Source organism: Xiphophorus maculatus, chromosome 8, assembly GCF_002775205.1.
Source record: "Xiphophorus maculatus strain JP 163 A chromosome 8, X_maculatus-5.0-male, whole genome shotgun sequence".
NCBI classification, from domain to species: domain Eukaryota; kingdom Metazoa; phylum Chordata; class Actinopteri; order Cyprinodontiformes; family Poeciliidae; genus Xiphophorus; species Xiphophorus maculatus.
This window is the reverse complement of record NC_036450.1, coordinates 2,445,537-2,468,203: the sequence shown is the minus strand read 5'-3', so window position 1 is coordinate 2,468,203 and position 22,667 is coordinate 2,445,537. Positions and strand designations below refer to the sequence as shown.

The following is a 22,667-nucleotide window of genomic DNA, read 5'->3' as shown; positions in this document are numbered from 1 at the left end:
TTCCAGTAAAAGAACCAAACACTAACTGTGAAGCATGGAGGTGGAAGTGTCATGGTTTGGGGCTGCAGAACCAGAGCGGCTCTAATCTGAAGCAGAAAAATTACCCAAAACACACCAGTAGGTTCACCAATGTCCTAGTCAAAGCCCAGATCTTCTAAGTCTTGAACCTTCTTACTGAAGTTCTTTCAGCTAAATAGAGTAAAATTGGCTACTGCGGGAGGGTGTGCTAACTTTCCCCACCTCCAGAAAGCACTTATTTTGTTTAATGAATAAATCTTAGATGTTTATTTGTAAATAACTTTATCAAATGTATAAAAAAGACAGAATTTTTAAATAGGTGTATTTTTTTACAACTGCAGCTTCGTCTCCAAAGAGGGAAACACGTTTCATTACAGCAGCAGATATAAAACTTTACAGAATGAAATAAATGTTATGAAAATACAGTGGAGGCCACATTTCTGCCACTGTTCTAATAGCAGAGATCTTTTTTTTTATTAGCGCTTTAGCATTTTTTGATAACTTTAAAAAGATTTAGCGCAGCTAGCTTCCCCCTGAATTAATTTTTCAGGATAAATTCTGTTCAGTAGCTACAGAATAACAAATCTGGATAAATTTGGCTGCAATAAAGGTAAAATGCTATGTGCTATGCTATGTGCTATGCTATGTGCTATGCTATCGGTGGGCATATCAACAACATAGTTAAAGTTAGCACTTTAGCATTTCCATTTACTAAAAACTAACATTATTGTAATGCTTTAGGGTTAGTTTCTGCTAAGTTTGGCAAATGGTTAGCATTAGCTTCTGCTAAATACCATGGTGGTGTAGCGCTTTAGCTTCTTTTAAATATATGTTGGTGTAGCATTTCTGTGCTATAGCCTGTTAGCTAGCCGTGCCTCCCACTGTGTTTTGCTCATGTTATGTTATGATTGTTTTCCTCTGAAATGAAATCACTCGGATCTCGTTAAGCATTTTTGTTCCAGGTGTTTGTTAGATACTTTCAGCCTGCAGTTTTTTTAACAGGTTTATCAGTCAGAGAATCTCAGAGCAGCGCAGAGGAAAATAAAGATATGAAACAAATGACTGAACAACAGGGTTCAGGAAATAAAAACTGTTTCTGAAGGTTTGTTTTCAGCCTCCCTCCCCCAGTGACTCATTCTGGTTTTAAAACGTTATTAAAGTCGGAGGAGGAACTGATAACTTCCTGGTTGCTGCGTTTGTTCCTCTGATCACATTTTCATAAAAGTCTCAGTGAGATTTTTATGACACCTCGACATTCCTCTCATTGTTTGAATTTCACAAATGTTTCAATGTTTCAGCAGCTTTTCAGTTTGTTTTTGCTTTTCCATGACTTGCAGAGACCAGAAAAGGAAAACCTGGGAGTTGTTTTTCCTCCGGTTGGTTTCTGTCCTTCTCGTTTCTCTGTTTCATGTTTGAATCGATTCCAGGAAAGTGATGCGATTATCAGAAAAGCTGCAGTTCGTCATGCATTCCAGTCTAAATCTCATCTGAAGTCTGTTTGTCCTGTAGGAAGAATTTCATATTTTCTAATTGTTTGTTGTTTTTTATCTCAGTGTTTCATTAAAAACTGGGTTTTATTTTGACAGAATCCACAGTTAACCGGTTATTTCAGCAGAATTACATCACGATTCTTCAGGCCAAAACTGAAACCAGAAACTTTTCTCACTCATTTGTTTTTGACACGTTGGTGTAAAACAGGTTTCTAACGTCAACGCGGCGCTGAGCAAACAGCCTGACCCAACATGCCAGGATCACAGCAGGGCGGAGAACCGAGCTGGAGATCCAGCTTCACTTCAGTGTTTCTATCAAAACAGACACAAAAAGTATTTATTGGAAATCATATCTGATCTAGTTGTTAAATAATATGGTACATTAGTGGAAAAAATAAGTAAAATTGTGACTTAATTTACATTTTTATCGGGTATATAGGTGGTACTGGGCCTATTTTTTTTTTTTTATCAAAGTTTATTAATTATTATAAATTATTTAGTCGGAGTCTGGCGGGTCGGTCATCTGGTGTTTGTTTGGTCATGTGACAAAGATAAAAATATTGATTTTCTACATGAATATCGGCTGAAATTCTCAAATTGTTCCTGGAGTAAAACTAGATTAATCAAAAAACATCATATTAAAGCAGAAATCATGTTTTTCTCAACATAAACAGCGAATTGTTACTGATTATGATGAACTTTGTGTGTTTTAATTTAAAACTCCCATTAAATACCAAATTAAACATAAATAATCATTTTATTTGCAGGCCAAGACCAGGAATTGAACCTCCAACCTCTGAGCCAACCAGATCAGGAAGTTCTCACATTTTCATTTTTAACACCATAAAAATAAAAGTTTTGTTCTAATTTTTGCAGAAATGCCAACAGAACAACACAGATTTGTTTCCACAAAAATACTAAATTTCAATCAATAATTAACTTGTTAAATAAAGAATAAACACCCAATTAGATAAAATACATATTTTAAAATAATATTTCTAAATCAGATTTTTTTGATGTGGAGAGATAATTTCAATAACTTACAGCATATAGATTTAATAAAAATATTTATTTTTTAAACTGAATAATAAAATGCTAAAATATTTAATTTTATTGTTAATTTTTTTAAATAAACTCTTTACGGCTCAAATTTAAAAATACTTTATTGAAATAAAATAAATGAAACTTTAACTCACTGAGTTTGTTACAGATGCAGCAAGCATCTCCTGTAGCAGTCTGTGCGCAGCGTTTCTATAAGGCCTCTGACTGAAGACACTTTGCTGCGCAGCAGCAGATTGATGATGAAGATGCTCAGAGTCGTCTGCAGAACAGAACCAGAACCAGCCGAAGATTAAACCCTAACCTCTGATTGGTTGGTCAGTTAGCCCCGCCCACTGACCAATCAATTACTTCTGATTTGTGACAAAAGTAGTTTAATTACATTTATATTCATTTTCAGTTTTTTTCTTATTCTTTATATTAATACTATAGACAAGCATTCCTTCAAAATAAAAGCACAAAAATGAAAGTTTTGCCACATTTGTATTTTTCCAAAAATAAAAGTAACCATGTTAAAACCCAGCAGGTATTAATTTCTCTTTCTAAATTAAAAGGGACATTAAATATGTTAGTAAATATGTTTTTATTATTTTTGGTATAAAAATCAGTTAAAATCAGAAAAAGCCTCGTCTGGTTGTTGAGTCTTCAGAGTGAAACCTGAGATCATGACGACCGGCGAACTTTTCCCCGTTTCTCCTCCCACATCAGCCTGAAACACGAGGAAAAATCCTTCCTGTGTTCAGCTGCTGCAGAAACTGAATGTTACAGTTCTGGACGGGCGGCGCCACAAAGACCGAGACAGAAATAAACAAACGAAGCCAACAGAGATGAAATCAACGCAAAACGAAACATATTCCAGGTTATTCTGGATTCATTTAATGAAAACTTAGTTAGTTCCTGGGAAAATAGAATAAAATATACAAAAGCATAAAATCATTTGTGATAAAATCATTGATGGGTTAAGAATGCATGGGAAATTAAGTGGAAGGAAAAAATGTATAACTTATGAAATCCAATAAAAGGCCCCAGAAAACTGCCACCATCAGGTTTTTACATTAAATTTTATGATTTAAAATGTTTATTTGTTGGGATTTTTATTTCATTGTAATTAAAATTTAATTGTTAGTCATTTAGTTTTTTCTATTTTGTACATAATTTCATGACTTAGCCATGTTTGCTAAAGCTAGCATGTTGGAAAACATTAACTAACTTTAGTTTTTAGTAAACACAAGCTAAGAAGCTAATGTTAGCATAAATGCTATCAATATCATGTTAATATGCTAATAATAAATTTTATCTGTTTCTTTAATGTATATTATTCATAATTTTATAGCAGAAACTCTTTCATGACTTTTCCTGCGTTTCATCGTCAGTTTTCTGGAATCAAATGTTTAATTGGATTTTAGTCGTTTATTGTCATGTTTCCAGTGATTAGAGGACAACTTGAATAAAACCCAAACATCAACAGATGTTTTTAGAGGCTTGATGTATAAACTGCTAATCCAGATTAAAAACAGTCAAACTAAAAGTTCTGCCTGTTCAGAGTGAAGGGATGCAGGCAGGAACACGTCTGTAACAGCAGGGCGGTTCAGCAAACCGGTTCTGGTTCTGCTAAAACCGCTGCAGAGGTTTGGGCTTCAGCAGCGCGGCGATGGACGTCGACCTGTTGACCTTCACCATGCCGGCCAGCGTCTGCGGCCTCTGGCCGGAGGAGGCCGAGGAGAAGTGGTGGCGCAGGCGGTTCCGCTGCTGCTTGGGCGGCTTCAAGCCCGGATCGGCGTTCTCGGCGCCGCGGGTCAGCGTGGCCTTGGGCGGCGCCGCCAGCAGCTCCAGGATGTCCGGGGATCGGTCGCTCAGGTACTGCCAGGCCTTCTTCCCCGCCACATCCCTCAGCTTCACGTCGGCTTCCAGCTTCTTCACCAGCAGCCGGATGACGTTTTTGTGGCCGTGCATGGCGGCGATGTGGAGCGGCGTCTGACCCGCCGTCGACTTGGCGTTCACATCGAAGCTCAGGCCTTTCTGCTCCACCCCGTAGCTGGAACAGACATTTTGAGATTTTGCTGAGAAATTTTAGAGGAAAAACAAGAAAATGTCTGACTTTGAAAAAAAATGACATTTTGCTAGAAAAAAAATTTAATTTTAAAATTTATCTCCAAAATTTTCTAGAAAAATGTAAGAAATTTCTGAGTGTGAAAAGTCAAATATTTGCCAGGAAAAATTTCTGAAATTTTCTAGAAAAAAATTGAAATTTTTCAGTTTGCAAAGTTGGAAATTTACTTGAAATTTTTGATAGAAATTTGGCAGAAATTTTGAGCGCAATCTCTGAAATTCTGAAAAAAATTTCTTTTGAGAAAAATCAAAAATTAGCTAGAAAAAAAAATATCTGAAATTGTGATGAAACTGAAATTTTCTAGAAAAAAAGGCGATTGAATGAAAAACGTTCAGAATGATTTTTTAAAAATCCTATTAATCATCTGAATAATCTATAGAATAATTGATTCTTAAGCTAATATCTAGCTGCAGCTTTAGGGCTGAGGAAACATTTTTATTGAAATGTCAAACCAACATGTTGACGTTGAGAGAATCAAACTGAAACCGGCTCCAGAATGCGGCGCTGCCGGCCTGTCGGCTCACCTCAGGGTGTTGATGACTCGGTGGTCGCCATGTTTTGCCATCCAGTGCAGAACCGTGAAGCCGGAGATGAAGTCCTGCCGGTTGAGAAGCGAGGAGTCGGACCTGAACAGAGCGTAGATGTCCGGCCAGGCACCCGCCGCTGCCTTCACCATCCAGTCGTGCTCCTGGGCCTCCAGAGGAATCGCAGACTGTTGGCGACAATCACATCCAGTTTGTTAGCATCAACAAGGCAGTTCAAAGTTACACCATAAATACACAACGATAAACAAGAAAATATATTTCAGTGGAAAAATAATGAAATGTTGTAATTCAGAGTCGAATCAATCGTTGTTCATTAATGAAAGTAACTCTACACAGGTTGGTTTTAGCCTCGACTTAAAGGAACTCAGTGTTTCAGCAGTTTGTTCCAGATTTGTGATGCATAGAAGCTGAATGCTGCTAATCCACGTTTGGTTCTGGTTCTGGATGCAGAGCAGAACTTCCTTCTTCCCCAAATGGAAATAAAAATGGAGAGGCATCAGATTTTTGTGGTTGGAGGAATTCTCAAAACTTTTCCAACTAGTGCTAGGCTAATGGTTTGTTTACAACCCAGGGCATTCTGGGTTGTATTTACCCAGAATTCCCTGCTCTGCAGGCCACTTCCTGCTTTTGGAGCAGTCTATGATCCACTTGGCGTTCACATATGCATTCAGACTGAACCAGAGTTCATTTCAGCTGGACCCAGACTGAGGTCAGTGTTTTGGGTGTGAACTGGACCAAAGTGTAGTTGGATTAAAGCGGATCGATGTTCAGTGTGTCAGTCAAACCTGTCTGGCGTTGTGAGAGTGAAGGCTCTTCCTGGATTCCTTCCTCCCGCCCTCTGAGGCGATGGGGCTGGGGCATCGCGGCGGCGTGGTGGAGGACGACAGCGACGAGGACGACAGGTGGTGAGGAAGACTCAGCGAGGACGAGATCCGGTGCAGCCGTTCCAGTCTGGCGTCCTCCGGTCCTCCACCGGGTTCCTCCTGGTCCAGGTCGGTTCCCAAGCTGCGGCAAATCCGGTTCCTCAGTCGGCTGCTCATCCGCCGAGCCGCCGCCGAGCGAAGCTTCACATGAGGCGAGTCGATGGAGGTTTTGCTCGACTTCATATCATCATAGAGTTCATCTACAACATAGAGGAAACTTTAGCTTCAATAGTAAACCACAGGTGTTAAACTCCAGTCGCTGTCCTGCAGGTTTTAGATGAGCCACAGGTACAAAACGCTGGAATGAAACGGCTTCATGGCCTCCTTGTGTAGATCAGTTCTCCAGAGACTTAATGACCTAATTATTCTATTCAGGTTTGGTGCTGCACCAAACCTGAATAGAACCTGTCTAAACACATTAAAAATATGCAAGCTAATGCTCACATTAAAAACTAGCAGAAGCTAACGCTAAACGGTTAAATACATAAAAATATAGCAGAAACTAATGCTAGACATAAAAAATCTACCACAAAATAAATCTGAATCACCAAACACATTTTTAAAAGTATTAGTTGCTAATGCTAAACACTCAAACAGAAGTAGCAGAAGCTAATGCTAAACTGCCAAACACATTAAAAATGGAAGACAACAATAACAGGCATTCTGCCTCCTCAACCTGTGGACTGGTTCAGGGACGATCCTCTGGACGCGTACTGCTGGTGGTCATTCAGATGGTCGCTGGACAGGTACAACTTTCTGCTGGGAGGCGAATCGTCGTCGCAGAGATTCCCCATCGACTGGTGGAACGACATTTTCAGGATGGAGCGACGGGCCGGAGGTTCCAGCATGGTTCTGTTGGACTCCTGCAGAACCTCCAGCGACGTCGACGAAACCGCGGGTTCATCTGGAAGATGAACAAAGAGTTCAACAGATCACCATCGGTACAGACGTTTCCAGGGTTTTGCTTGTTTGAAGAGAAACATCAGCCAGTGAGAAATTCAAAATGGCCGCCATGTTGTCAAAGACGGTTTGTTTTTGAACTAAATTTTCCCAAATTTATCATGAATTAATATTTCTGGTGTCAAATCATCCATTAATAGACAATATTATACAAATCATATTTATAATTAGATTTTTAAAGATGGTTGCCAAAGAAAATTAATTTTAGAACTAAAATCTCTTAATTTTACAAGTCATAAAAATATGCAACATTACATGGCAATAACAGCGGCCATCTTGAAAAATGGCTGTTATCCTGGAATTAAAGTGGCTAATGGGGAAAATGGACAGAATAGAATTTTTATGTTTGTATTAAATATTTTTTACAGTAACATGCAGCACTAAAATAAGTGAAATAAATTTTAAAAAAACAACCAGAACACCTGCAGAACTTTTGGTCCGGAAGATTCCAGGAAAGTCTGGATAACAGAAAGAAGAAAGAATCTGTTATACCTGCTCCAGAACCAGTCTGGGTTCTGGAGGACCCAGACGGAGGCCAGTCGCTGACGGAGGATCTCACGTCCGACGGCGGGTCGAAGAGGTCGCTCTGACTGGACGACAGCCTCTGGTTCTGATTGGGCCTGATTGGTTCAGAGGTCCGAGCAGCACGTTTGTCGTGGAGGCGTTCGGTGTTGAACTCTGCTTCTAGAGGCAGACTGCGTCTCATGGACTCCACAGGGACAGGTCCAGGTTTTGGTCTGGACCCGGACTCTGAGTGGGATCGAGATGCCGGAACTTCAACGTCCGAGTTCTGGATGTAGATCTGAGGAACCTTATTCCCTGAGGAAGAGGAGGGAGGAGCCGGGGACTCTATGACGCACGGTGAGGAGGCAGACATGGCCCTCGCCACGTCACTGAGAGGGACGTTCAGGGGCCACGGACCTCCTGCCGAGCCACGTCTGATCTGGACATCCTCCTCCTCTTTGTCGTCATCCTGAGAAACAGCTGATCTGTAGCTCTGCCTGTGTCTGAAGCGGCGAGCCGGAGCCTGATGGAGCTGAGGAGCGTGTTCAGGTCCTCCAACGGGTTCTGGGTCCTGAGGAGGACTCTGCTGTCCAGGATCTGATTCAGGAACCAGATCCAGGAAGGAGATTTTCTGTTCCCTATGTAGCTCTGGACTCTTGGGAACCTGCTGTTCCTTAGGAGGTTCTAGGTTTTTCTGATGTACTTTACATAGTTCTGGACTCTGGGAGATATGCTGTCCCTTGTGAGGTTCTAGATTCTGGGGGACCTGCTGTCCCTGGAGAGGTTCTGGGTTCTTTTCGTGTACCCTATGTAGCTCTGGACTCTTTGGGTTCCACTGTCCCGTAAGAGGTTCTTGACTCTGGAGGACCTGCTGTCCCTTAAGAGGTTCTTGACTCTGGGGGACCTGCTGTCTCTGGAGAGGTTCTGGGCTCTTCTCGTGTACCCTATGTAGTTCTGGACTCTTTGGGTTCCACTGTCCCTTAAGAGGTTCTGGATTCTTCTGATGTACCCTATGTAGTTCTGGATTCTGGGGTACCTCCTGTCCATTAGGAGGTTCTAGATTCTGGTGGACTTGCTGTCTTCTGAGAGGTTGTATATTCCTCTCAGGTTCAGGGGGACCTGCTGTCAAAAGACGTTCTGGATTCTGGGGGATTTGCTGACCACTGAAGTATTCAGGTATTGGATCCTGATAAGGAATCTTCTGTTCTCTGTGTAAATCTGGAATGGAGTCTGGAAAATAGATTTCCTGTCCTCTGATGTGTTCTGGAACAGGGTCATAAGACATCTGCTGTCCCCTAAGAGGTTCTAGATTCTGGGGGACCTGCTGTCCCCTAAGAGGTTCTAGATTCTGGGGGACCTGCTGTCCCCTAAGAGGTTCTAGATTCTGGGGGACCTGATGTCCACTGAGGTATTCTGGAATGGGATCTTGATAATAGACATTCTGACCTCTGAAGGCTTCTGGGACAGGGTCTTCATAAGAAATCTCCTGTCCCCTGAAGCGTTCTGGTATCTGTGGGACCTGATAAGGAATCCGTTGTCCCCTGAGAGGTTCTAGATTCTGGGGGACCTGCTGTCCCCTGAGAGGTTCTAGATTCTGGGGGACCTGCTGTCCACTGAGGTATTCAGGAATGGGATCCTGATAAGGAACCTCCCATCCCCTGAGGTGTTCTGGATTTTGAGGGACCTGATAAAAGCTCTGCTGTCCTCTTGGTGGTTGAGATGTGGGAGGTTGAGAACCTCTCAGAGGATCTCTGCTGGGGTCCTGATAAAAAACATTCTGTCCTCTGTTGGGTTCTGGGACACGGCTAATCACATATCCTCTTGGATCCTGATGTGGGGCATCCCATCTTCTGTTGGGGGCTGGGAATGGACTTTGATGAAGGACCTGCTGTCCTCTAACGGGTCCTGGAAAGAGGTCCTGACGGTTACCAACATGTCCTCTGAAGGGTTCAGCAATGCGTTTCTGATGAGAGGTCTTCTGTCCTCTGATGGGTTCTGGAGCATGGTCCTGACGGCTGACGATACGTCCTTTATTGGGTTCCGAGACGGTTTCCTGATTCGGGGGATCCCACCTTTCACCGGGGTCTGGGGCATGGTCCTGACGGCCGACGATGTGTCCTCTGACGGGTTCAGGAACGGTTCCCTGATGTAGTTTGTCCACTCTTCTGGAGGGCATGTGAGGGAAGTCCTGTTGAGGGACTTCATGCCTTCCAGTAGGTCTAGGTGTGTAGCCCTGGTGGTTGACAACATGTCCTCCATTAGGTCCATAGTCCTGTCCTCTGATCGGTTCTGGAAAGCGGTCCTGATGGGGGGCTTCCTGTCTCCTGGTGGGGGCTGGAATAAAACTTTCTTGAGGCATTTCCTGCCATCTGATTGGCTCAGGGATGTAGTCCTGATGTCTCACAGCTGGAGCACCAGCAGCAGAAACCAGCCTGTTCTGTTCCTCTGTTTTGCTCTGATAAGGAATCTCTGAAAGTTCTGGGACCCGGTTTCGTACCTGGACGGGTTCTGGACTCGGGTTTTCTCCGTATTTCAGCCTGGCGCCGCTCTCCACCACGATCCCAGCCGCAGGCAGGGCGGGATTCCTCTCGGTGTCTCCCGGAGGGGCGAGGCTTACCGCCGGCGACAAGCTGGCTCCGACCGGACCCGGTTCGGCGGAGTCTCTGCCCGAACCGTCACCAGAAACATATCCTCTGTACTTCTTCCTGAGGATCACGGTAGACACCCCGTCGATCTTCGACACCGTTGCCACGGAGTTGACGAAACTCTTGAAGAGATCTCGGTTCCCGACGTTGTCCGGATTTTCCCGCAGGTAGGACACGAAGTGGGCCAGCAGTTCGGTGTTTCTCGCCGAGCCGCCGCAGCGCTGCAGGAAAACCAGAACCGCGTCCTGAGTGAAGTCTGTGGCCATGCTGGGTCCGTTCAGGTTCTGCTCCGTCTCAAAGGTCGGGCAGTAGTTTCTGTCAGCCCAACTAAGCCCCGCCCACCGCAGGTATTTAACCCCAAACTCACCTGCTGCGTTCCAGCAGGTGACCCGGATGTCCAATATGTTCACCTGGTTCATCAAATTCTTCTTTCACAGTATTATTATCAAGTAAGAAACATTTTCTGAAAAACTGTGAAATATTAATTAAAATTTCTGCAACAAAACTAAATTTCTCAGAAATTGTATCAATTCAGGTCTCAAATTTTCTTTCTGCCACTTTAAAGTTTGTTTCTGTTCTGGTTGATCTACTTCTATCCGGTCCCTGGACATCTATGGAGTGCTGAAAGTGCCATAAGGTGAATATTTACACACTAACTTCATCATCAGCATGTGATTTCTTGTCAAAACAAGAAATAAACACATATAACACTATTGATATCACTAATCTACTAGCTACACACATCAGTTTTTAGTCATAAAATATTAATTTGTGTTGTGCTGCAGCACCATAAATATTTGATTTATATTGTGAAATAATATGTTCCTTTTTATAATAAAAGAAGAAGGAAAATCATCATTTGTGCCCCATATTTCAGTCACACTTTACAATAGAAACTCTGCTGAAAGTTTGAATTTTTCACAAAATGTTGACATTAATGATGCTCTGATGTTTTTCCATGTTCTGAAATATTCAGACATTCAGTTTTCCTTTAAACTGGAACCAAAGGCTCTCTAACTTGTCAGATCTCCAACATAAAACAGTAGAAACATAAAAATGGACACATTAATCCGTCACAAGCTGCTAAAAGTCAAAGTTCAGGAGATTTTATGATACAACCTTTAATTTTCTGTTTGGAGCTTAAATTTAGATTTTGCTGGATCCAAACTCACCAAACTGACTTCAAACAACATTTAAATGAAGATCAGATTATGTTCAGCTAATTACTTTACTCATCCTAATTTAAACCAGGGGTGTCCAAACTGTGGCCCAGGGGCCATTTGTGGCCCTTGGACTGATTTTTTTCTGCGGCCACCGACTACCGATCAGAAATGATCCAAATTTGTCCCGTAGATGCAGATAAAGTTTTAATTTGTAATCAGGGTAAAAACTGGTACCAACAGAATTTTCTTGCAAAGTTTTTGTGTTTTTATAACCAAGTTTTAACAAAAAATAAAAGAAACAGGAACAGGCTGAGCTGAAAAAGTGCTTTTATTGAACAAAAACTTCAGGCGGAGATTAAATACGGAGTCGTGTTTCTGAAAGTCGTTTCACAGCCGGATGAAAACGGAGGAGTTTCAACAAGTCAGTCGCTGCTCTGCTGGTTTTCTCTGAGATTTTCCAGATTGTGGGAAAATCCCTCTTGGAGGTGAAGATCCTTCTGTGCTCAGGGTTTCCCGTTGTACAAAATTAAATATCTTTGGGAACCGTTTTATAATTCCTCTTCAGAAGGGACCAGAATTTGCTGCTAGAGGTGATGATAACGGCTATAAAACATCTAAAACATGCCAGTGTGTGACGGTGAATGTTAAAAAGCTGGCAGGTTTCGTTTCTTCCCGGTTTTCCTGCCGGTTTGCGAGCGTTCAGCCATGAAGTGGTCGGGTGGAAACAGTGGTCAGACTGCTACAAAGTGCGACGAGCTGCGTTCAAGAGAGCGGTGGCGGCGTTACGGTGCTGGCGTTAGACGCTCCTCCTGGGGAGAATGTGCTGGAAGGTTTGTGGGAAACATCTCAGTCCTTTGGGTTTGGGAGCGATCCGTTTCCCTGCAGGCTGGCTGTACATGTGCGGGGGCAGAGCGCCGTTTCATGGACGCCGTTTCATGGACGCCGTTTCATGGACGCCGTTTCATGGACGGCGTCACGAGCCACGAACTTTCAGACGTGGCTGAAAGTTCGATTCTTTGCAGATGACTCTGTTCTGCTCGTTTTGTCCGGTCCTGAACAAACGGACCTGTTCGGGTCCCTGAAAGCACCGTTTGAGTTGTTTAAGGACAGTCGGATAAAAAAATAGATATCGAAGTGTGGATCTATCTCGTTACATCACAGTGATGTCACAGCGGTGGACCTGACGGAGTGGGCGGGGCTTGGCGGCAGGCTCTCGGCGAGTCGCGCCAGCTGCTCCTCCCGCTGCCGGATGAGGTCATCGAGCTGGCGCTGGCGAATCAGGAGCGAGGGTTTGGCGCTGACGAAGCGGCGGTAGTCGTGGAGTTGTGCTTCGGTGAGGTAGCCGGTCAGGATGGCGGTGACCGCGCGCTGCCGCCGGTCCAGGTTCTCCTTCAGCTCCCGCGCGTCTTCAGTCTGACGAAGGAGCAGCGAACGCTTGTGATGAAGGGAGTCCTGAGGAAGAGGAGCAGAGAAATATCTGTTAGCTGAGTATTTGAGTTGTGGACCGGCCGGTCAATCATTAAATGCGTGGACAGCTTGCCGTATGTCTCACCCTCTCCTCAGCAGCGTCTTCAGTCAAACCTCCGTCTCTGTCCAGAGAAAGCAGAGACTTGTCCACCCTGGACAGGCGGCTGCACAGAGACAGCAGCAGGTTGACGATCCTCTCCAGGTCTCCTGCAGACAACAGCGATGATCAGACCCTGCTCTGACCTTTGACCTCTCCCTGTGGGTTGCCTACCTATGAACATGCTGTACTTCTCCTTCTCGTTGGCTTTCAGCAGCTGCTGGATCAGCGCCTCCATGCCGGCGCCCGCAGCCTGGTGGCGCCGATGCTCCTCCGCCAGAGCCGCCTTCTCCCGCTGCATCGCCGCCACGCAGCGCCGCAGGGCCTCACACAGCTCCCCCTGGTGGACAGGAGGACAAACATCACCTCGTTTTAAATGATGTGGAGGAAATAACTCCACCCATCAGTCTGAGACGTAGAGAAACACGAGTTTCTGAATTGGAAGGGAAAGTAAGTGCACCCCGTGGTTTGTTCAGCTCTTGGTGTTTAAATAATTTATCTTCAGACTGTTTTACTGTTTTTAAAGCTTCATGCTGATTATCTGATTTGCTTTTGACCTTTGAACTCTCCAGATTCCTCAGGCTGGTGGCTGTTAAACTTGTCATGATAACAAAGTTTTACATGATAAATGACCAAAGTAATTACTGCACAAAATGTCAATATTGTTGTTGTTGAGACCATTTTCAACTAATTTAATGATAATAATGTAATAATTGAAGTTTATTCCTTCAAAGATTAATAAGCTCTGATTTTTTAAAATAACTCTTAACTCTGGAATTGGAAGATATTTAAATATCTAAATTAAAATTGAAATAAAACCCCCAGAAAACCGAAACCTTAAATAAAATTTACTGCAAACAAAATTTCCCTTCAATAAATATTAATAATCAGAACAGAAACTATCAGTTAACAAGATTTTTTAGATTATTTTAAACTATTTTTTTATACTTTCACATCTTTCTTTACCTTTAATTCTAAATGTTTCATAATTTATAGGTTTATTTTATTTATTTGTGATTTTAATCAATACTTTTATTATCATATAATATATATAATAAATTTTTAATAACCATGTCATTATATCTGCATCAGTCATGAATGTTTGGTTTTTTCTGATCGTCCTGTCCTGATTTTTTTAAGAGTAACTAATCACTAAATCTAGTTTTTTGCAGATAAACTGTATTAATTGTGTGTTGAGGATTATATCTTTATATTTCTGAGCAATTTTTGATATTTTTGTATAAATATTCATGTTAATTCTCCCATTTTTGGCCTAAAACCACCTCAGTGCTGCCCCCTGTGGGTTGAACCGAGGTTACTGCAGGTGAGTTTTCCTGTTGGTTTTTGTTAATTAATTAAAATAAGTTTTAGGAGAAACTTCTCCAGAGGATGATTTGGTGTTTTAGCTGCTGATGCTGGACAGTCAGATGTTCACCTTCCTGGTGTTGACGTCGTTCTCGTCTTCATCAACGTCCGTTTCCTTCGTTTGGTCCGAACTCTGACCACAGTCGCCGGCCTGCATCCTGGAGACGGGAAATAAACACATCAATAATCCAGAAAATAACCTGAAGATATGCATAACATAGAAAATAATTTTGATTTTTTGTTTCCACACAACTGCAGGTTATTTTCTGCTACATAATATTTAGTTATATATATTTTATTCAAGACTTTTACCCCTGAAGACAGAAAACAAATGAACTATAACTTGAAATTAAAGAAAGTAATTAAAAATCTATCTCATAAATAATTTATTTAATTTTTTAAAATACAAACAATTAATAAATAGTCCCAAAAATGTTTCAATATTTTTTAAAATACAGATTTTAAAAATTAGAAATCACAATTAAGAGTAAAACTTTAACTTATTATGTGCAAAACATATTAATATTAGGATTTGTTTCCTTCTGATAATAAACGCCTTCATTTAAACATTTCATTTTGTTTCTTTGTCTTATAATTTAAGATAGTTTGAAACATTTACAAACATTCAAAACCAAAGAAAGAAATCATAAAAAATGTTCTCACTGCTGTAATTTATTTTATAAATGCACATTTTAATATTTTTTTTATATTTAATTGTTGATGACATAATGATGGAGGCATTTATTTGTTTATTTACAATATAATGTTAATATGGATCAAATGTATGCAGTTCTCCCGTGTGGCCGCTAGGTGTCAGTGTTGACCAGGCCTCTGTTTGAACTCGCTGTTCAAAGAGACAAAGTGAGTTTTTTTAGTGCTGATTTGGGGTCATTTCTAGGTCAAACTGCATCACTGAGCATGAAAGTGTTGAAGGAAACTCGGAGTTTGGTTAAAGGTGGATATTCAGCTGCTGGGAAACGATAATCTGGTTATTCTGGTCTTTCCTGCTGATCCACCTCATAAACAGACGGTGACCTCCAGGTCACCTCGCCGCCCGCGGAGCGTCGTCACGGTATCCCCTCCAGAGAAGAAGGTTTCATCTCCTGTAATCTGTGACTTGGACGCAGCAAATGAAACTGTGAGCCTCTGCGTCCTGATTGTTGTTGTTTCCGATGAGACGACATTCCTCCTCTGAACACCGAGTTCATTAAAAACAAACTTCACGTCTCCGACTCTTCAGGCGTCCATATTGTTCTCCTTCTGCTTCTTCACCAGCTGATAAGACCAGAAACTGTCAGCAGGTTGGGAGATAAATGTTTCCTTTTTCCAAAACCTGACTAAAATTAGACCAGAACTAAACTCTCAGTAACTGCTACTTTTATTTTGAAAGTCTGAGGTAAACCATTTCTTTAAGTTGTTTAAAACTATTTTATCTTTATTTTGAAGTAAAACTTCAGTTTTACATATTTTAACTCTTAGTTTAAAGTGCATCTATTAGTTTTATTTTGAAAGTTCAAGTTGAAACGTCTATTTTACTGTTTCATCTTTTATTTTGAAGATTCTCAAAGCATTTTAAGTTTGAGTTTAAAGTGTAATATTAGCTTATTTTTAAACTTCAGATCCAAATATTTAAGTTAATTTTTTAAACATAATTTGTTAACTTTATTTTGAAAGTTCAACTTAAAACTTGTCTTGTAAATATTTAAGTTTATATTTGAGGAGCGCACATTAGCTTTATTTTAAAAATCCAAATTAAAACCTCTCTTTAAAATATTTACACTCTTATTTTGAAACACAATATTAACTTTATTTTGAAATTCTGGTTTAAAACTTCAGTTTCAAATCTTTAAGTTAATTTAAAAAAATAATTTACATTAACTTTATTTTGAATCTAAAACTTTTTATTTTAAATATTTAAACTCTTATGTGAGGTACATACATTAGCTTTATTTTGAAAGTCAAATTTAAACCCTCTGTTTAAAACGTTACACCTTTGACCAAAACCATTTTATCTCCTACAGGTGAAAATATTGCAGTTAATAGCTAATTGTATTAATAATAAACCGATTTAGAGAGTTATATAATATATATTTATTTCTTATTACTCAGTTAATGATTCGTTAATGAGGATTAAAGGAGGAGAACTAGTTCAGATAATGTTCAGAGTGTAGGTCACCTTTGACCCGGCAGTGAACTGCCCTGTGCTCCACCAGTCAGGCTGCCGTTAGAAAAGATTTCCTCCATCAGCTTCATAGTGCATTCGCCTCCCCAGGTGTCCAGCAGGGGCGCCAGAGAGGGATCCTGCAACACCTGAACACCAGAAGTAGATGATTTACATTCAGTGACTCGTTACCTCTGTCACATATTCAGGGCCATAGAGATTTTTTAAATCCATCCCCTGACTTTTACTTTAAACTACAATCACTCTTCCACTCATTCTGAAGCTACTAGCGCCAATTAGCTGGACCTTTGTTGAATTAATTCACTTTAAAGGGGTGAATATTTATGCAATCACTTATTTCTTCTTACATATTTTAATTTAATAGTCATTATTTTGTAGAAATCAGTTTTTATTTTGGCATTAAAGGGTTTTTCTGTAAAATTTTTTTGTCAGATTTTGTTGATCATGACTGATTTGTAAAAGCAACAAAAGGGGTAAAACATCCAAGGGGAGGAATATTTTTTATAGTGTAGGTTAGCTTGAAGTTTTATTTTATTATTAATGTGGCTAACAACATTTTGAATCTTATGATTATTTTGGGTTATACCAGAAAAACACAATGTGGAGTTCGATGTTACGCTGATGACACTCTGATATAGTTAACCAAAAAATTATAAAGTTTTAAGAAATGACATTATTAATCAGGAAGAAAACATTCAAATTGTTTAGTTTATCTAAAAACAACAGTTTTATTTACATCAACAGGCAGAATTTCTTATTTTTCTGGCATTGACTCAACTTTTATGCACTTTTTGAAGTTCATAGGGATCCATTATTCGTTGTAACAACAGACTTTATATGAGAAACATTCATTTATAAAAACAACACTGTAAAAATACTGTAGGCTGTTTAGTTTTATCATTTTAAAAATGCTTAGCTCTGTTGTTTCTTGTATAATGGATCCTGGTAGATGATGTTTGCTAGGCGCTACTAAGCTAGCAAATGCAATTTTTGACTGTAAAACACGCTGGTGCTTGGAAAGACCAACACAAAGTTAAAGTTCTGTTGGATCTTTCATTTGTGATGAAATTTAATAAACTGAGTCAAACTGTGACTCTTAAAGGAACGAAAACCATTTAAACAGGAACAACCCAGAAACCTCCAGGACGATGCTAATGCTAATGATAACGGTGCTTATCTGTCCAGAGTGAAGACCAAAAATGAAGGTCTTGAGTCAAACATGGACGAGTCAAAGGTCAAAGGATCAAATGTTTGGAGTCAAGATAAGATTTAAATCCAAGAAACTGTCCAGCTGTCAAAGCTGGTGGTGGAAGAAAGAAGAAGAAAAATCGATTTCAAGTTCTTCTCCTCCTCAAACCAACAGCGACAGTTAGAGGTTTAAGTTGGAATCGGTTCCCAATCAAACGTCTAAACTGGTTTTGGGTCTTAATTCTGAACTCTGGACATGGAAACTCATCGTCTGTGCAGAGACGAACTATCTTTGTTGGTTTTATCTTTTCTGATCCAGTTTGTTTGGCCTGTGGCTTGGAGTTGAACTACGAACCAGTTGTTGAATCAGCGCCTCCACCCTCAGCTCTTCGGGTGACTTCTCCCTCCTGGGAAGCGGCTGGTACTGGAAGACGAAGACGTCCTCGGTGGAGTTGGACGGCTGTGGCTTTAATGGCGGAGCGGACTGAGCCGAATGCGTCCGGATGGAAACCGAGTTTTTTAACGTTTCTGGATTAGAGCTAAAAAACAGAGAAACAATCAGGAACTTTGAGGTTTTAATAATAAATCTGGATTCAGGAAAGACTGGAAACGAACCTTTGTAACGACTGAAGATCTGCTTCCATCTCAGCTGGAGGTGGTGGAGGAGGGAGAGGAGGGACGTCCTCCATGATGTTCGTCTCTTTAATCGGTGGAGTGAGAGGAGGAGGAGGAGGAGGAGGAGGAAGAGGAGGAGGACTGGTGAGGAAGACGTCGTCAAACTCCTGAAGGTTTCCTGTCGACGTCTGCAGCGGCTGCTGCTCGAAGGAGCCGCTGAGGCTGGATTCAGAGATCCTCAGAGAGGACAGGTGAGGATGGACGGACTGATGGGAGGAAGTGGAGCTCCCACTGGTCTTCCTGTATGGTGGCGGTGCTGGTGTGACTGGTGAAACTGGTTTGGTATTTTCAGAAATCTCTCCAGTCAACTCCAAGCTTAAGGTTCTGCCTCGGTGTCCGTCCTCTGCGGTTCCGTCGCTCAGGCTGCATCTCGTCTGTCTGTCGCCGCTCTGCGCGATTCCCGGGAAGGTGATGGCGTCCAGGTTGGCCCGGCTCAGCCTCTCGCTGGAGGTCCACTCCGCGGCGCCGCCGCCGTCCTGCTGGTTCCCAGGAGAGGAGAAGGGCGAGGGAAGGCCGACGGAGGCCGCCAAGGTGGAGGTGCTGTAGGCCCGGAGACGTTCGCCGTTCCTCTGGCGCTCTCTACGACTGACGGGGGTTTGAGAGACGTCTAGAGGAAAGAAAAGAGTCAGAATTTAGAGAAAGAAAGAAAAATATACAAATGAAAACAAAGAAGATTAAAAAAAAAACTTTGACACTAAATAATGTTCGGACTGAAGATTTCTAAAAGGCTTTTTATAATTAAAGATGGAGAAAGTTAATCCAGCTGGATATAAACTTCAATATGGACGGATGATTGGTTGGATGGATGAATGGTTGGATGTCTCACCTTGTGCAGGCGTTGTCGGTCGGTCAGAGTTCTCATTGAACCGGTTTGACTGAGTAGAACTGAACTCTGTTGATCTGTGAATGTCTGCAGGTCTGAGAGACACAAAAAGACAAATAAGTAAAAAATTAAAATTTAACATAAAATTTTAATGTTAATTATTTTACATCTTTAAATATAAAATCAGTCCAACAGGAATCTGATTAGTAAACATCTAGTTAGATTTTAAAACATTTTTTGTAAACCTACCAGCCCAACTAGCTCACCAAGCTAACCAGGATCCACTCAGACAGTGAAAATAAAGACAGTCAGAATGCTTGACTATGAAATCTCGACTGTCTGCAGACACTGCGTATAGAGTATAAATGACTAGAACTGCGGTTTGTGTCGTGTGAAAGCAGATTAGCCGTACCGGTCTGCAGCCAGAGCACATCGTCCCGATTCAGAGAAGGAAACGTCAAAACTCTTGATTTCCCCTGAAATTAAGTTCTGAAACACACAAAGGTCGGTCAGTTTTCTGACTCCAGGAACCGCCTCGGTCCAATCGGTTCAGGATTACCTGGTTGAGCTTGTCTGCGGTCGGGGACGAGCGAGAGCGAATGTGTTGAGGTGAGTATTTGCTTTCTAAACGCTCCAGCAGATCCTCAGCAGAGGCCGACCTCCCGGTCCGGTGGACCGAGCCGACCCTCTGCAACGCCTCGTTGACCTTCGTGGAGAATCCGGGTTTGTACTGAGGCTCAGCAATCTGCCGGTCTTCACTTATGTTCGAGTCTCTGGTACCGGACTGACTGTGTCTGTTGATTCGGGCTTCAGGGTTCAGATCTGGACTGATTTGGAGATCAAGACTGGAGAGAAGAAGAAAAACCAAGAAATGGGTTAAAAACGTTCATTTAAGAAAAGAGATTGGTTACGTCAGAGATCGGTTACCCAGGGATCGGCTGAGCTGGAGGTCTGGGTGTGGTCACCCTGCCCGGGTAGAAGAGGTTGGACTGGAGGCTCCAACGGTCAGATCCCAGAGCAGGGACGCCCTGATCCGGACCAGGGTCCTGAAGGGAAAGCATGCTGGAGGTGGACGAGAGGCTGTAGGTGTCTGTCCAACAGAAGAAGCCAAAAATGTCATCAGGTCTCTGTCATGTCATTCAGAACCAAACTGGACGACCCTGAGCGGCTCTGACCTGTGTGGTAGCCCTGTTCAGGGTGGAAGTAAGCGCTGCGAGGTCTGGATCCAGTCCTCAGCCCTGCCTCGTCCCTCCTGATCCCTCGCTTCCTCTCCACGTACTCAACCAGAGCGTCTTGGCGGAGCTGCCGCAGGTCCGACCTCGACACGGCGGCCTGACTGAGTCCGGCGCCAACGTGGCTCGCTGCAAGCTCAAACATCTTCCGACGGTCTGCTACGCTAGTTTCTGGAAGAACAGTAGGGATTAGACAATGAACAGTAAAACCAGATGTAGCCAGACTTCCGCTAATATGTTGATCCGCTACTAGTGTTTTTGCTAAGTTTGTAAAAATCCCCCTAAATTAATTTTACCAATAAATTCTAAAGTGCTAATTGGCTGTTTGGTAAAATTTCAACTGAATAAATACTACGGTGTCATAGACACATGGTGGGCATCAGCATGGTTATAATTAGCGCTTTAGCTTCTGCTAAATACCATGTTGGTGTAGCACTTTAGTCTTAGCTGGATTCATGTTTATGATTAGCGCTTTAGCATTAGCAAGCTTAGCTTTCCAGGTAGCGTTGCTCCCCACTGAGGAAGCGAGGCGTTACGGTTCGACCCAGATGTTTTTACCTCCTCCTCGTCGGAAGAGGGAAGCTGTTTCTGGATCAGAAACTCCCACTTCGTTCATGTTCTCTGGTTCGGAGTACGAACGTTTCTTCTGGTCGGCCGTCAGACGCTTGCGGCCGCAGATCCTGGTCAGAGCCGGCGGCCCGACCGGAGGCACGCTGGGCAGCGGCGGCGGGCTCCGGCCTCCGTCATCGGGGCTGACCGCATGCCTCTCCTTCGGGGTGTGAGGGGAAGTGACTGGTGGCATGACGATGCCCTGAGGTTTGGGCTTCGTCTTTGGGCCTCTTTTCTCCAGTGAGTTGTACTTAGCAGGGTTGGGGAACGGCTGAGGGCCGGAGACGACGGGAGGCGGAGAGCTGAGGTCTCTCTGTCTGAAGGAAGTGGAGCGAAGGACGGTGGGCTGGACGTCTTTCACTGACTCCCTGTAAGATCTGATAGGAGAAGTACCAAACATCAGGACAGGAGCAGACATGTTGGAGGGCTGACCTCTGGGAGGGATCTGACCTGTCCAGCAGGGGGTCGACCGTCTCCTGGGGTTCGGGTCGATAAGGACAGTTCCTGTTGACGTCTCCGTCCTTTGATCCGTCCAGCTGGAAGCTGCTGCGGCTTCTCTGGAGCGCTGAGACGGGATCGGCTGGAAGCCTGAAGCCCAAACAGAAATGATTTAACAGCCTTTTGTTAGAGACGTGACTCGCTGGGTGTCGTTAAATTTACATCCGGGAATTTAATGCAAACCCACAACACAGCAGGACAGAAAGACGATTGTTTAACTCGCCGTCTGTTACTGAATGAAACCTGGAGACGTTGGGATTATTAATTCAGTGCACTGAGCCACAGCAGAGGGAAAAATAACGCAGAAAAACCCTTAAAGAATAAATCAAAAGCACTTCTTTCCACTCTTTGTGTCGGCTAAGCTACACGCAGATCCGTTGCCATGGCAACTGACAACAACGCCACTTTATGTATCAGAATTCAACACTGAAAAACATTCAAGTATTTTCCACACAAATAACAGATCATTCAATCCATTACAGTATTTTACAGTTTTTAGGCTTGATGTTTATTTTTCTGAGGTAGGTTAGCTAAAGCTGCTATTAGCTAAGCTAACACAGCGGTGACAGATTAGCTAATTTAAAGACCTGCTCTACTGATGATCTGTCAGAGTTGGTGTTTTGGTCGCCTTTATTTACATTTTTTAACTGAATCAAAACTCAACGAATCCCGCAGCACATCTACATGCTACAGTTATCATAGTCAAGCTAGCATAACTGAGCTACTTCTTTCTCCCTCGCTATTTTTTCTTAATTAAAACTTTTTCCTGACCTTGTTATCTGTAGTTAAGTTATTGTTGACAATTAGTAGCAAAGCACTGCGTCCATTTTTCTTTTATATATCAAACGTACATTTAAGATTTAATGTGTTACATTGTTAGCTTAACAGCTAATACCAATGCTAGTCATCGTTAGCTAACAGCTTTTTGCCCTCCAGATGTTGCTCATCGTCCATAGAAACGGTTGGAAGACTTGACAGAGTAAAAATTGTTGTAAAAATTAGGTCAATATAATTTGAGATCAATAGAAGAAATAAAGAAATAAAAAAGTGGGAAACTTCTCAACGTCCATCTTCATTTATTTGCTAAATGTTCATAACTGATGTGTAAAACATT

At 42.3% G+C, this 22,667-nt stretch overlaps 2 protein-coding genes across 5 annotated transcripts in view; both read right to left on the bottom strand.

Annotated features, from left to right (window-relative positions):
- Positions 1-3,957: 3,957 nt before the first annotated feature.
- Positions 3,958-10,821, bottom strand: LOC102219687. Of its 2 annotated transcripts, XM_023338796.1 has the most exons (6): positions 8,931-10,821; positions 7,598-8,894; positions 6,822-7,049; positions 6,008-6,345; positions 5,202-5,389; positions 3,958-4,602 (listed from the first exon to the last, which is right to left on the bottom strand). In XM_023338796.1, exons 1-6 carry the CDS (start codon positions 10,671-10,673, stop codon positions 4,179-4,181), a joined length of 4,218 nt encoding a protein of 1,405 aa, XP_023194564.1. In that variant the 5' UTR covers positions 10,674-10,821; the 3' UTR covers positions 3,958-4,178. The 2 variants fall into 2 exon arrangements, with proteins under 2 accessions (XP_023194564.1, XP_023194563.1); XM_023338795.1 differs by having other exon boundaries at positions 7,598-10,821.
- Positions 10,822-11,727: 906 nt separating this feature from the next.
- LOC102219437 (protein Shroom3-like) overlaps positions 11,728-22,667 on the bottom strand; it is a 44,390-nt gene continuing 33,450 nt past the window's right edge. For all 3 annotated transcript variants that reach the window (XM_023338403.1, XM_023338404.1, XM_023338405.1), the window contains 14 exons: positions 21,506-21,643; positions 21,005-21,432; positions 20,390-20,617; positions 20,142-20,304; positions 19,774-20,059; positions 19,627-19,703; positions 19,218-19,309; positions 18,332-18,998; positions 18,072-18,255; positions 16,523-16,656; positions 14,417-14,504; positions 13,156-13,321; positions 12,970-13,091; positions 11,728-12,869 (listed from right to left, as the gene is read on the bottom strand). In XM_023338403.1, coding sequence (XP_023194171.1) covers positions 12,573-12,869; positions 12,970-13,091; positions 13,156-13,321; positions 14,417-14,504; positions 16,523-16,656; positions 18,072-18,255; positions 18,332-18,998; positions 19,218-19,309; positions 19,627-19,703; positions 19,774-20,059; positions 20,142-20,304; positions 20,390-20,617; positions 21,005-21,432; positions 21,506-21,643 — 3,070 coding nt within the window. In that variant the 3' untranslated portion in view covers positions 11,728-12,572. The remainder of the gene's footprint in view (positions 12,870-12,969; positions 13,092-13,155; positions 13,322-14,416; positions 14,505-16,522; positions 16,657-18,071; positions 18,256-18,331; positions 18,999-19,217; positions 19,310-19,626; positions 19,704-19,773; positions 20,060-20,141; positions 20,305-20,389; positions 20,618-21,004; positions 21,433-21,505; positions 21,644-22,667) is intronic.

Bases quoted from the DNA above. Each gene is read 5' to 3' on its own strand.
- LOC102219687 (XM_023338795.1), bottom strand. From the start codon at position 10,673: ATGAACCAGGTGAACATATTGGACATCCGGGTCACCTGCTGGAACGCA. The intron at 7,050-7,597 runs GTATAACAGATT...TTCATCTTCCAG, and splicing joins CCAGACTGGTTCTGGAGCAG to ATGAACCCGCGGTTTCGTCG. The intron at 6,346-6,821 runs GTTGAGGAGGCA...TCTATGTTGTAG, and splicing joins GTCCCTGAACCAGTCCACAG to ATGAACTCTATGATGATATG.